General features: G+C 39.0%; 1 protein-coding gene across 3 annotated transcripts in view; it reads left to right on the forward strand.

The window, feature by feature from the left end:
• iars2 (isoleucyl-tRNA synthetase 2, mitochondrial) overlaps nucleotides 1-13,201 on the forward strand; it is a 36,984-nt gene that overhangs the window by 6,196 nt on the left and 17,587 nt on the right. For 2 of the 3 annotated variants that reach the window (XM_061895672.1, XM_061895673.1), the window contains exons 2-12: nucleotides 780-902; nucleotides 1,047-1,200; nucleotides 2,566-2,714; nucleotides 8,004-8,053; nucleotides 8,360-8,469; nucleotides 8,566-8,653; nucleotides 10,977-11,092; nucleotides 11,167-11,336; nucleotides 12,595-12,685; nucleotides 12,771-12,922; nucleotides 12,985-13,145. In XM_061895672.1, coding sequence (XP_061751656.1) covers nucleotides 780-902; nucleotides 1,047-1,200; nucleotides 2,566-2,714; nucleotides 8,004-8,053; nucleotides 8,360-8,469; nucleotides 8,566-8,653; nucleotides 10,977-11,092; nucleotides 11,167-11,336; nucleotides 12,595-12,685; nucleotides 12,771-12,922; nucleotides 12,985-13,145 — 1,364 coding nt within the window. Of the gene's footprint in view, nucleotides 1-779; nucleotides 961-1,046; nucleotides 1,201-2,565; nucleotides 2,715-8,003; nucleotides 8,054-8,359; nucleotides 8,470-8,565; nucleotides 8,654-10,976; nucleotides 11,093-11,166; nucleotides 11,337-12,594; nucleotides 12,686-12,770; nucleotides 12,923-12,984; nucleotides 13,146-13,201 lie in introns of those variants that run through there. The other variant, XM_061895674.1, reaches the window with a different exon arrangement.

Below are 13,201 nucleotides of genomic sequence, written 5' to 3' on the forward strand. Positions count from 1 at the left end.
GTTTATGTATGTATATATATATATATATATATATATGTGTATATGTATGTATATATATGTATGTATGTATGTATGTATGTATGTATGTATGTATGTATGTATGTATGTATATATATATATATATATATATTTATATATATATATATATATAATGTATATATATATATATATATATATATATATATATATATATATATATAATGTATGTGCATGTGTATATGGAAAAAATGGCTGTTTTATTTAGTTAGTTAAACCTTTGTTGTTTTCCTATGTGAACAGAGCCGTGAATGAATTAATATACTAACAATTCATTCTGGTGGCTGCCCCTGTGATTTTCCTTTGTCATTGTACTTTGTTGTCCTTATAGATGTAAAATAGTCTTGAATTATTTTCAAAATAGTCTTAAAAAGTCTTAAATTTGACTTGTCAAAACTTGCAGAGACCCTGCATATAAAGTGGCGGTTATTTACCACATATATAAAGTACTGTTATTTACCACAAATATAAAGTAGTGTTTGTATAACACTTATATAAAGTAGTGTTTGTATGCCATATCTTAAAGTTGTGGAGATCATCACGTCAGATAGATGGCAACTATAGCCTTGTGAACATGCCATCAATGATTGTGTACATTAAAGAGGTCAGTGTGAATAGAGATTACATTTGGGTAGCCACCCTTTTAACAAAATGACTTGGCTAACCAAATGTGGCCCTTGGGCCCCATTTTGGGCACCTCAGATCTCGGTTATCATACATCTAAATTTGTGTTTCGTTTCTAGAAGTGTGGATTTGCAGATCTGTATACCTGGCAGAGAGAACGGAAGGCCAAGAAGGAGTTTTGCCTTCATGACGGACCTCCGTATGCCAATGGAGACCCTCATGTAGGACATGCTCTCAACAAGGTCATCATTCTTGCTTCGTTACAGACCGTCATAACACAAACCTCTTCACACGTACAATGTGTGTGAAAGAAGTAGCATTGCTGCTCTCAACCCTAAACGTTGAAAACGTGTATTTGTTTCAATACATAACTTCTTTTGATCCAGATCCTGAAAGACATCCGTAACCGCTTTGAGATGCTGAGAGGTCGCCAGGTCCATTACATCCCGGGCTGGGACTGTCATGGTCTGCCCATCGAGCTGAAGGCCCTGGGTGGGCTTGGGGCCATGGACCTCAGCCCTCTGCAGATTAGGCACAAAGGTAAGAAAGAGGTGATGCTGTTGGAACTGGTAGTCTGTAGGGCTAGGCGTTTGTAAGATATATCAATATATTTTTAGGCAAGATATGAATTAAGAAAATATCGTAATATCGGTATAATTTATTTCACGTTAAAATGACCAAACGCCGCTTATTTGTTGGGTTCCTTGTTCTCCCCCGCTTTCCTCTGCGGACTACTAAACCCCTCCCCTTCTTCCTTACAAGACTGCTTGCACATATAAGAACATCCATGATTGGTGGGTTATTTACTATTATGAGTCATAATTGGTTGAGATTAGGCCATTCAGATGCAACATAGGGCGGGTCATGGAACCAGGAAGGGAAATCACAACAGGCATCCCAAATGATGACAAGAGAGTTGTAGAAGAGAAGAAGGAATTTTCAAGCAGGCAATTTATATATTAAAAAAAAAAAATGGTGGAAAATGGCAAAGAGATTCTCTTCCTTAGATTTTTCTTTTAGCGATGTAGATGACGTCTAGGAAACCCACAATGTGGCTACTTGGCCACATTTGGACAAATGTATGCATCTGGATAAAACAATGGCCAACATTTGAGTTGTTTACCATGTAAGCCTAAATCAAAACTGCTCGCGACATGGAAGACGTGGAATACACATTTAAGAATACACGTGATTGTGGACGTGTGATGACTTTTGCTACAGTATAGCCTGTCCAAATGCTACAATTTAATTTTCATTGCTATTTTACAACAAGACAGTAGCTGACATTTTGTTTATTATTTCTACTCTTTATATTTCGACATTGAATAACTGAATAATTTTCGAAAAACAACAAGATCACAGACGCACAATTAAGTCAAGTCACTTGTGTGTCGTCTGCTAGGACCACAGAACTGTACGTGTGTGACAGTCCATTACATCGTTGACTGGGAATTAAAAAGTGCCTGCCTGCAAATTAATTTTTTATCTTAGTCTGATGCATTTTGTATTATCTGCACAGCTATGTTATTCATTTGATGTAGAAAAAATATGTTTCTATTTTATTTATACATTCGTTGTTTTTTTTTTTCCAATTTTATTTATGTTATGTAATTCTGTGCTACTTAAAAAGTTTATTTTCTGTGCTGTTAAAACCCATCTTGACTAACTGGGTTAATGAAAGAGTTAGTGACTGTTTATAGTACAGTTGTCATTCAGTTCAATTTCCCTAAATATCAATCAAAAATAAATATCTTTATATAAATATTTTCACCAGAAATTATATCGAGATATATATCAAATATCGTGTTTAAGTTAAAATATATCGAGATATACTTTTTGGTCCATATTGCCCAGCCCTAGTAGTGTTTAACATTTGCTTCACCATGTTGTTCATCTGCCATCTAGCTCGCCAGTTTGCAGAAGAGGCCATAGCGCGTCAGAAGGCAGCGTTCAAGCGCTGGGGGGTGATGGCTGACTGGGGCCAGTGCTATTACACTTATGACGGATCTTATGAGGCGGCTCAACTGACAGTGTTCCAGGAAATGCTCAACAAGGTAGGTCTTTTTCTGGCTGCTGGTTGCAGGAGCTTTGCGCTCTTGTGTATCCTTTTGTGTTTTTGGTGTTTCCATCCTGTTTTTGTGTGTTTTTTGCCTTTTGTTTTGGGTTTGTGGGACTGCGTAACAAGGTGTGAATCTTTCCAGGCTTTGGACATGCTTTTTTGTGAACTATTGGATCCACCGCAGGGGAGCCTTTTGGCCATGGCCAGGTTTGCAACCGAGACCAGCTACTGGCTCTCTGTTGCTTGAAGCTGCAGACTGGTGTATTGACTACTGATTAATTCTTGACAGTTTTGTTGCTTGAAGCTGCAGACTGGTGTATTGACTATTGATTAATTCTTGACAGTTTTAGCACTCTAATAAAATCAATGTGTAGAATTTTATTTTTGATTATTTTATTAACATGTTGGCTACTTAATTGATTGTATTTTTAATCTTATGATACCGCCGCATTGGTGCCTGTCTATCTCTCTCTCTGTGTGTTTGTGTAGGTGTGTTTTTACGCACAGTTCGTGTTTGTTCAAGTGCTTTATTTGATTGCGTTGTAAATAGACTTAATGTGTAGAATTCTATATTTGATAAATTCTTAAAATGATGACATTTAATAGATTGAAGCAGTTTTCAAACTGCGGTATGTGTACCACTCAGGCTCCATCTAGTCTAGTGGAACGCCAAAGATATGCTTAATTTAGCTGTCCCTATTGTAGGATTGCCAAAATGTACTTTTAAAACATGAACTAGGAGAATTGGTTGCTTAATAATCAGCGAGGTCCACAGTAATTAGTACTGACAGCATGCTTCACACATGTAAATGTCACAAAGATTCACTATATACTGTATGTACTACAAACCCCGTTTCCATATGAGTTGGGAAATTGTGTTAGATGTAAATATAAACGGAATACAATGATTTGCAAATCCTTTTCAACCCATATTCAATTGAATATGCAACAAAGCCAACATATTTGATGTTCAAACTGATAAACATTTTTTTTTGTTGCAAATCATTAACTTTAGTATTTGATGCCAGCAACACGTGACAAAGAAGTTGGGAAAGGTGGCAATAAATACTGATAAAGGTGAGGAATGCTCATCAAACACTTATATGGAACATCCCACTGGTGTGCAGGCTATTTAATAACAGTTGGGTGCCATGATTGGGTATAAAAGCAGCTTCCATGAAATGCTAAGTAATTCACAAACACGGATGGGGCGATGGTCACTAATTTGTAAGCAAATTGTCGAAAAGTTTTAGAACAACATTTCTCAACGACCTATTGCAAGGAATTTGGGGATTTTACCATCTACAGTCTGTAAAATCATCAAAAGGTTCAGAGAATCTGGAGAAATCACTGCATGTAAGCGATGATATTATGGACCTTTGATCCTTCAGGCGGTACTGCATGAAACACAGACATCAGTGTGTAAAGGATATCACCACATGGGCTCAGGAACACTTCATAAAACCACAGTCAGTAACTACAGTTGGTCGTTACATCTGTAAGTGCACGTTAAAACTCTACTATGCAAAGCCAAACCCATTTACCAACAACACCCTGAAATGCCGCCGGCTTCGCTGGGCCCGTGCTCATCTAAGATGGACTGATGCAAAGTGGAAAAGTGTTCCGTGGTCTGACGAGTCCACATTTCAAAATATATTTGGAAACAGAGGACGTGGTGTCCTCCAGACCAAAGAAGAAAATAACCATTCGGATTGTTATAGGCGCAAAGTTCAAAAGCCAGCATCTGTGATGTTATGGGGCTGTATTAGTGGCCAAGGCATGGGTAACTTACACATCTGTGAAGGCACCATTAATGATGAAAGGTGCATACAGGTTTTGGAGCAACATATGTTGTCCTCCAAGCAACGTTATCATGGACGCTCCTGCTTATTTCAGCAAGACAATGCCAAGCCACGTGTTACAACAGCGTGGCTTCGTAGTAAAAGAGTGCAGGTACTTTCCTGGCCCGCCTGCACTCCAGACCTGTCTCCCATCAAAAATGTGTGGCGCATTATGAAGCCTAAAATACGACAGCGGAGATCCCAGACGGTTGAACGACTGAAGCTCTATATAAAACAAGAATGGGAAAGAATTCCACTTTCAAAGCCTCATTAGTTTCCTCAGTTCCCAAACGTTTGAGTGTTGTTAAAAGAAAAGGTGATGTAACACAGTGGTGAACATGCCCTTTCCCAACTACTTTGGCACGTGTTGCAGCTATGAAATTCTAAGTTAATTATTATTTGCAAAAAAAAATAAAGTTTACCAGTTTGAACATCAAATATCTGGTCTTTGTAGTGCATTCAATTGGATATGGGTTGAAAAGGATTTGCAAATCATTGTATTCCATTTATATATACATCTAACACAATTTCCCAACTCATATGGAAACGGGGTTTGTAATTTACAAATCTCAAGTTTTGTGTGTCTATATATATATATATATGCTTTGTTCTAGGTTTTTTTCTGGTCTAAAGTTGAGCCCTCTACCGGCCCCGATAGGAGCTTGGTTTAGGATTTGCTCCTTTCTCCTCTTCACCCCATTTTTCCCTTTTTTTCTTACCTTTTTTTACGGGGCACTGCCCATGGCGACCCATTGCTCTTTCTGTTCTGTCAACCCCTGTCTACTGTATGTCTGCTCTTGGACAGGTTGTACTAAAAAAAGTGTTGTTGTACTTTCAACAATGGCAATAAAGTTGTATTCCATTCCGTTAAAAAAGATATAGGAAATGACAAGAAGGGTCTATTGAGGAAACCAAGGTCCTTTTGTGTTTGCGGGTCACTGCTGTACATTTTTTACGATACTGTGGTGGCTTCTGCGGTGCTCTATGCTGCATATGTAAATATAAACAATATGTTTGGAGGATAAAATATGAGGGTTAATCTATCTGTGTTGGCCCTGCGATGAGTTGGCGACTTGTCCAGGGTGTACCCCGCCTTCCGCCTGATTGTAGCTGAGATAGGCGCCAGCGCCCCCCACGACTCTAAAAGGGAATAAGTGGTAGAAAATGGATGGATGGATGGAATCCCAGGAACACCAAGCCTACCGTCAGAAATGGTGGTGGTAGTATTATGCTCTCTGCCTGTTTTGCTGCCAATGGAACTGGTGCTTTACAAAAAGTAAATAGGACAATGAAAAAGTAAGATTACCTCCAAATTCTTTAGGACAACCTAAAATCATCAGCCCGGAAGTTGGGTCTTGGGCGCTGTTGGGTGTTCCAACAGGACAATGACCCCAAACACACGTCAAAAGTGGTAAAGGAATGGCTAAATCAGGCTAGAGTTAAGGTTTTACAATGGCCTTCCCAAAGTCCCGACTTAAACTTGTGGACAATGCTGAAGAAACAAGTCCAAGTCAACAAACCAACAAATTTAGCTTAAATCCACAAATTTTGTCAAGAAGAGTAGTCAAAAATTCAACCAGAAGCTTGTGAATGGCAACCAAAAGCGCCTTATTGCAGTGAAACTTGCCAAGGGAGATGTAACCAAATATTAGCATTGCTGTATTTATACATTTGACCGAGCAGATTTGGTCGCATTTTCAGTAGACCCAAAATAAATTAATAAAATAACCAAACTTCATGAATGTTTTTTGTGACCAACAAGTATGGGCTCCAATCACTCTATCACAAAAAATAAGAATTTTTGAAATGATTGGAGACTCAAGACAGCCATGACAATATGTTCTTTACCACGTCTGTATGTGATTAGTGATCTTTTTTTTTTGGTGTGCAATACAGATGTTAGTGTTTAATTTTCATTTGATCTTTTATCTATACACATTAGTGCGCGTGGCACAGTGGGAGAGTGGCCGTGCGCAACCCGAGGATCCCTGGTTCAAATCCCACCTAGTACCAACCTCGTCACGTCCGTTGTGTCCTGAGCAAGACACTTCACCCTTGCTCCTGATGGGTGCTGGTTGGCGCCTTGCATGGCAGCTCCCTCCATCAGTGTGTGAATGTGAGTGTGAATGGGTAAATGTGGAAGGCGTGTCAAAGCGCTTTGAGTACATTGAAGGTAGAAAAGCGCTATACAAGTACAACCCATTTATTTATTTATTTAATATGTAGTATATATTTGAAAATAAACTTCTGTTCCTGTATGTAAAAACCTGCGCTGCAACAATGTAATTCCCCCATTGTGGGATAAATAAAAGTCTATCCTATCCGAACTAACATGGTCTGTTAAAATACAGTGTAGATCATGGGTGTCAAACTCTGGTCCGCGGGCCACACTTGGCCCGCCATGTAATTTAATTTGGCCCTGGAGGCAATATCAAATTAACATTAGAGCTGGCCCGCCGGTATTATACAAAGGCGGTGCCGCTGTAACACCGCATTCACCGCTAATGCTCATACTTGCCAACCCTCCCGATTTTCCCGGGAGACTCCCGAAGTTCAGTGCCCCTCCTGAAAATCTCCCTGGGCAACTATTCTCGTGAATATCTCCCAATTTCCACCCGGCCAACAATATTGGGGGCCGTGCCTTAAAGACAATGCCTTTAACGTTCTTTACAACCTGTCGTCACGTCCGCTTATCCTCCATACAAACAGCGTTACGGCCAAGCCTCATGATATAAGCATCTCGTACACACTCATAAGTCAATGCAAAGCATACTTAGTCAACAGCTATTCAGGTCACACTGAGGGTGGCCGTATAAACAACTTTAACACTGTTACAAATATGCACCACACTGTGAACCCACGCCAAACAAGAATGACAAACACATTTCATGAGAACATCCGCACCGTAACACAACAGAACAAATACCCAGAACCCCTTGCAGCACTTACTCTTCAGGGACGCTACAATACACGCTACCACCTAAAAGGTTAATTTGTTCAACCTTTGCCCGCGGCTTTGTTCAGTTTTAAATTTTGGCGCTCTCTGTATTTGAGTTTGACACCCCTGTTGTAGATGAACAGTCCCAAATATATTGCTGGAGACTTTTCAGGGATTTTGAGGCACTTTGTGTAGCAGATGGGTTAATTGTGGTAAATGTATTCAGAATAATAAAGATGAATTTGATTAATTGTGTATATTTGTTAGCTTGTAGAGTATTTTAGCTATATCCTAAAATGTTAACCAAAACCCAACATTGGAAGAAGCTGGTATTTTTACAGAGGTTGTATTGTTATTACACAATGTTCCATTTGTCAGCTTGTAGAGCATTTTAGCTATATCCTGAAATTTGAACATAAAGCCCAACATTAGACGAAAGAAGCTGGTAATTTTGTGGTTGTATACTTATCACACAATGTATTAATTTTAACGTGTTGTCACTCAGGGGCTCATCTATCAAGACTACAAGCCTGTATTTTGGTCTCCTTCCTCAAGGTATGGAGATATTTTGCTGTTTGTAACTTTCTGCACAGTCATCAGCATTTGTAGTTTGGTCGGTGAAACAAGGACGAAGAAGCATGATGCAATCATAGTATCTTAGACAGTGGACACGCAAAGCATTGAGTAAGCGCATAATTGCTTTAAAGCTCATGTTGGGAAGATTAGCCTTTGATTGCTGCTTTTTACATGCTGCTTTACAATTTCTAGTTGTTTCTTTTGCATATCTCAGCAAGGACAACATTTTGAATATGTGTTTACCAGTTATTTAAATAATCTATCACATAAGGCCTCTTCTATTAGAACTGCCCTTGCAGAAGCAGAATTGGAGTATAACCCGGAGCATGTGAGCAGAGCCATCTATGCTACATTTCCACTGGTCACACTGCCACCAAAGATGGCATCAAAAGCAGGTATAGCAATTTTTACATGAAAACCCCATTGTTTTGACTGGGTGGGTTATCCCTCCCAACTTGAATTTATTTGTGTCTGCTTTTTTGCCTCTACAGATCAGGCTGATGTTTCTGTGTTGGTGTGGACCACGCAACCTTGGACCATCCCCGCCAACCAGGCTGTCTGCTACATGCCCAATGCCCAGTAAGAAGCACTACTTAACCTTCTACATGTTCAAATATTCATGGAGTTCAGAGCTTGAAATTCAAAGTTCCAGAAAAAAATCTGACAATAACTTCTATGTGCAAATGTTTATCTACTGGATTGGTAATATGTTCAAAATTTGCCCAAATATGCTCAATTTACCTCAACTTCTTAGTTATATAAAATGTACACTTTATTTTCATGGTCATGGTATATTCATTCTCCATCCATCCATCCATCCATTTTTTACCGCTTGTCCCTAGGCAATAACCCTGATTATAAGAGGTTCCCTTAATCCGATTTCGGTCCAATATTACCAAAAAATGACATCGCCTTGCATCTAAAATCTCCCGATATAAGTTCTGATACAAGCAATCCTGCAGCTTGTTTACTTCTGCAAAACTGGACAACAAATTAACATCTAAACATTCTCCAAAGAGTACACAACGTTGGTCCTTTCTTGTATTTTGGTGAAGTCATTTACAGAAGATAAACATGGTAGGCTATAGGCTACGAGTAACTGGCAGCTACACAGCACGTAAGCTTTGTAATGAGGGATGGCGTAGCTCGGATGGTAAAGCGGCTGTGCCAGCAATTTGAGGGTTCCAGGTTCGATCCGAGCTTCTGCCCTCATTGTGTCTTGGGCAATGCACTTCTACCTTAATTCTGATGGGTTGTGTTGAGGGCCTTGTATGGCAGCTCCCAGTGTGTGAATGTGTGCATGAATGGGTCTATGTGGAATTAGTGTCAAAGCTATTTGAGTACCTTGAAGGTAAAAAAGCGCCATACAAGTGTGATCCATTTACCAATTAAGCACACAATCTAGACACATGCAATCAGTGTTCTTAGTTGAACAGTACTGAAGTTTAAAACGTGATCTTTGTCAAGGTAATCGAGTATCAAATAGTTATAGTTGCATATTACTTAAACTGTAGATACAAAGTCTCCAGATATTAGAAAGTATCTCGTAACAAACATGTTTGCATCATTCAACTTGCTGCATTGTGAGCTTAATCTAAATAATGAATGTGGCCAGTAGGTGTTGCAAAAAAACATTTACCATCCACTTTAATTTAAAGACAACATTTGACATCATTATTATTCATTATTAACATTATTGTCTGAGTACCGTAATTTCACTTGATCAAGCCTTATCTAACCTTCCACAATGCAAAATAAAAGTACTCTTGATTCGCGCTGATATCATATTGGATCAGTATCGGTATCGGCCATTAGTCATTGCTGGGTTGCATATGACTTCACGTCCGTTTTTGATTCATATGATGGTCATCCAGCTTGAGCGTAGCAATAAAAGAAGCGAGAGTGAGTGTATAATTTGAGAAGAAAGTGCCTTATTGCTGTTCTGTTCTTGGGTGTTCCATCCATCCATCCATTTTCTACTGCTTATTCCCTTTCGGGGTCACGGGGGGCGCTGGCGCCTATCTCAGCTACAATCAAATTGTTTAAAAAGAGAGATAGGAAAGAGCTTTCATAGATTCCTGAAAGAAGTTGTTCATATTTAAAAGTAATAAACTCAGAAAAAAAAAGTGTAGAAGGAAATGGCTCTTAAAAATATCACTTTCATCATCTTCGGACCATGCTTGTCTGCAGCGATCGCTTTCTAAAATGTTAGTTTGAACATTTGATTTGTTTAAAAAACTTTCTGTGATGCAATCAAAATTATTCTTTACTATATTTTAGTGTTTGAGAGCAGAACTAAACGTAAAGAAAGGACAAGTGGTCGCATTAGTTTTTGTTCTTTCGTGGTAGCTATGCCTAAATACTGTATAACTACAAAGACCTGGTTATGCAAATAAACTAATGTCATGTTAAAGGGGAACTGCACTTTTTTGGAATTTTGGAATCGTTCACACTCATTATAAAATACAGATTGGTCCTTGGCTTCATTTGAACAGAAAATCTAATGATACCTTAAACATGTGTTTCTTATTGCACTCAAAGAACAATTTTAGAACATTAAACACACTGGGAATTTCTTACTGCACTCAAAGGATAATTTACAATTTTGTGTATTACTTATAGTCTGCCATAATCATGCTGTTTTTGCTTGTATGCGCAGCTGTATGTTCGTACTGACACACTCAACATCATGCGCCTTGGCTCTGAACGGCACCGCCGCTTGGCATCATGCAGATATAAAAGTTACTGGTATTTTTCAAAGGCAGTCTAGTATCGTTTTTAATTAATTAGTACCCTGGTACTTTATTAGTACCGGTATACCATACAACCCTAGTGTTAAGTAAGAAAGATCTAGAGCAGGTCACATTATGTGGATGTGTGTGATGTGGTCGTTTGTTAACAGATATTCTCTGGTGCGAAAGAAAGCTGACTCTCAGCTGCTTGTAATGGCCACTGAACGATCTGTCAGTATGGCAGCAGTGTTGGGCACAGAACTGGAGACTGTCGCCACATTTACTGGTAACACACAAGCATGCGTGTCAAGTTGTCTTGTCTACTTAAAACCGAATTACATGTCCAATATCCCCCCATAGGCTCAGAACTAAAGGGTGGCATTTGCAAGCATCCCACAATACCCGACAAGGAAGTGCCTCTTTTGCCCGCCAATCATGTGACAATGACGAAAGGAACCGGATTGGTCCACACGGCGCCAGCTCACGGCATGGATGACTACAGTGTGGCCTCTCAATTTAAACTACCTGTGGTATGTTGCGCTTAGGCTCAATGAACAACATTAATGAGAAATGACAAAGGTTAAAGTTGCACGGTATAGACAATGTATGATAAAAAATATTTCCATTTCATCGCCATATTGATATACAGTAATGCATGTTGATGACACATTCTACCTGTGTTCTGCACATTTGACAGCGACAAGCGAACAAATGTCTCCTCAACAAAATTTAGCGTCCTTGCTAACAGCTGAAATAGCTCCACAGTGCCAAGCTGCTTCTTAATCACTATTCCTGACATTCATGGCGATAAATAAGTATTTCTCACATGTATTATTATCACTGGAGTATGAAAAGACAAGAAATAGCCAAACATGCTGCACTACACCCTGAGGATAAAAACAAAAGCTTATTGTTAGGCCAGAACTTAAGGGTGGGCGGTGCGATACAAAAATGTATTAATGATACCAAGATATTACCAGTCAATGGTGATGAGATCAATATTTATTATCACAAGTGTTTTTTGTAGTTTTTGTTATTGTTAACAAAGTCTAGGAAATAAAAGCTGATAGTAGTTTTTGGATTTGTTTCTTTTGTATCATTTTTTATAATAAATGTTTATTACCCATTATGTTGAGTTTTTTTCTTGGCCTGATGTGGGATTTGAGCCGAGGATGTCGTTATAGCTTGTTCAGCCCTTTGATACATTTGTGACTAATTGCTAGATAAGTAAACTTTGATTGAATGGTTTTGTATGTAAAAAGGGATAAGAAGGAAATCATTGATTTAGGTGATATTGTTACATTGCTAAGCTGTGTTTTATTTAGATTATAAGTGTGATAAAAAAATTGAATCATTTAATGATCCTGAAGCATTGGTAGATCAATACTGCCCCTGTAACTACTTGGTATTGGATTGTTACCCACCTTTGTAGTATCACCCAAAACTAATGTATAGTATCCAAACAACAGAAGAATGACTGCTTAGTACATTTTAACAGAAGTCTAGATTGAATCATGTTAATGCAGAGAAAGTAAGCAGATATTAGCAGTAGATTAGTAATAGCTTTGAGAAAATAAAACAACTGTATATATTTATTTTGTTACCACATACATCAGCAGCCAAATTAGGAGCCTACGTAACCCGTTTTGAAATGTTTCTCTTTATCACCTATGTGCTGAATCATACGTATACTAATGTATGTAATGTATATCGTGTTATAGATTTTAGGCCATATTGCCCATTCCTAACAAACTTTGTATCTCATCGACTGTGTTCTATCTACCTAAGGAGTGTATGGTGGATGAGGATGGCAACTTCACAGAGCTGGCAGGTTCAGCGCTCAAAAATCTGTCTGTGTTTGAAGAAGGCAATGAAAAAGGTACAGAGAAGAGCTCCCATTGTGTTCTACTGGTACTGCCTTTGATGTAGTGGATGGTATTTTTTCTTTCTGTTGTGTGTTTTAGTGATCTGCATGCTGAGGGACTGTGGAGCTTTGGTGAAGGAGGAGAGTTGCATCCATAGTTACCCATATGACTGGAGGACTAAGCAACCTGTTGTCATCAGGCCTAGCAAACAGTGGTTCATTAACACTGGTTCACTCAAGGACAAGGCGAAGGTAAAGATGCAAATTGTCTTCACCTCACAGTTCTTGTGGAAAGTAACTTTGTGTGTGTCCAGGAAGCACTGCAAAAGGTCCGTGTTTTACCAGAGTCTGCCCGGAGCGGCCTTCTGAGCATGCTCGACAGGCGCACTTACTGGTGCATCTCACGGCAGCGCAGCTGGGGAGTCCCCATCCCAGTATTCTACCAAAAAGAGACTGGGGAGGCGCTTATCAACAAGTAAAACACAACATTATCATCATCATCACATTGCGGTATTAAAAGGCTTGATCGCA

Source organism: Nerophis ophidion, linkage group LG03 (assembly GCF_033978795.1).
Source record: "Nerophis ophidion isolate RoL-2023_Sa linkage group LG03, RoL_Noph_v1.0, whole genome shotgun sequence".
Classification (NCBI taxonomy): Eukaryota; Metazoa; Chordata; class Actinopteri; order Syngnathiformes; family Syngnathidae; genus Nerophis; species Nerophis ophidion.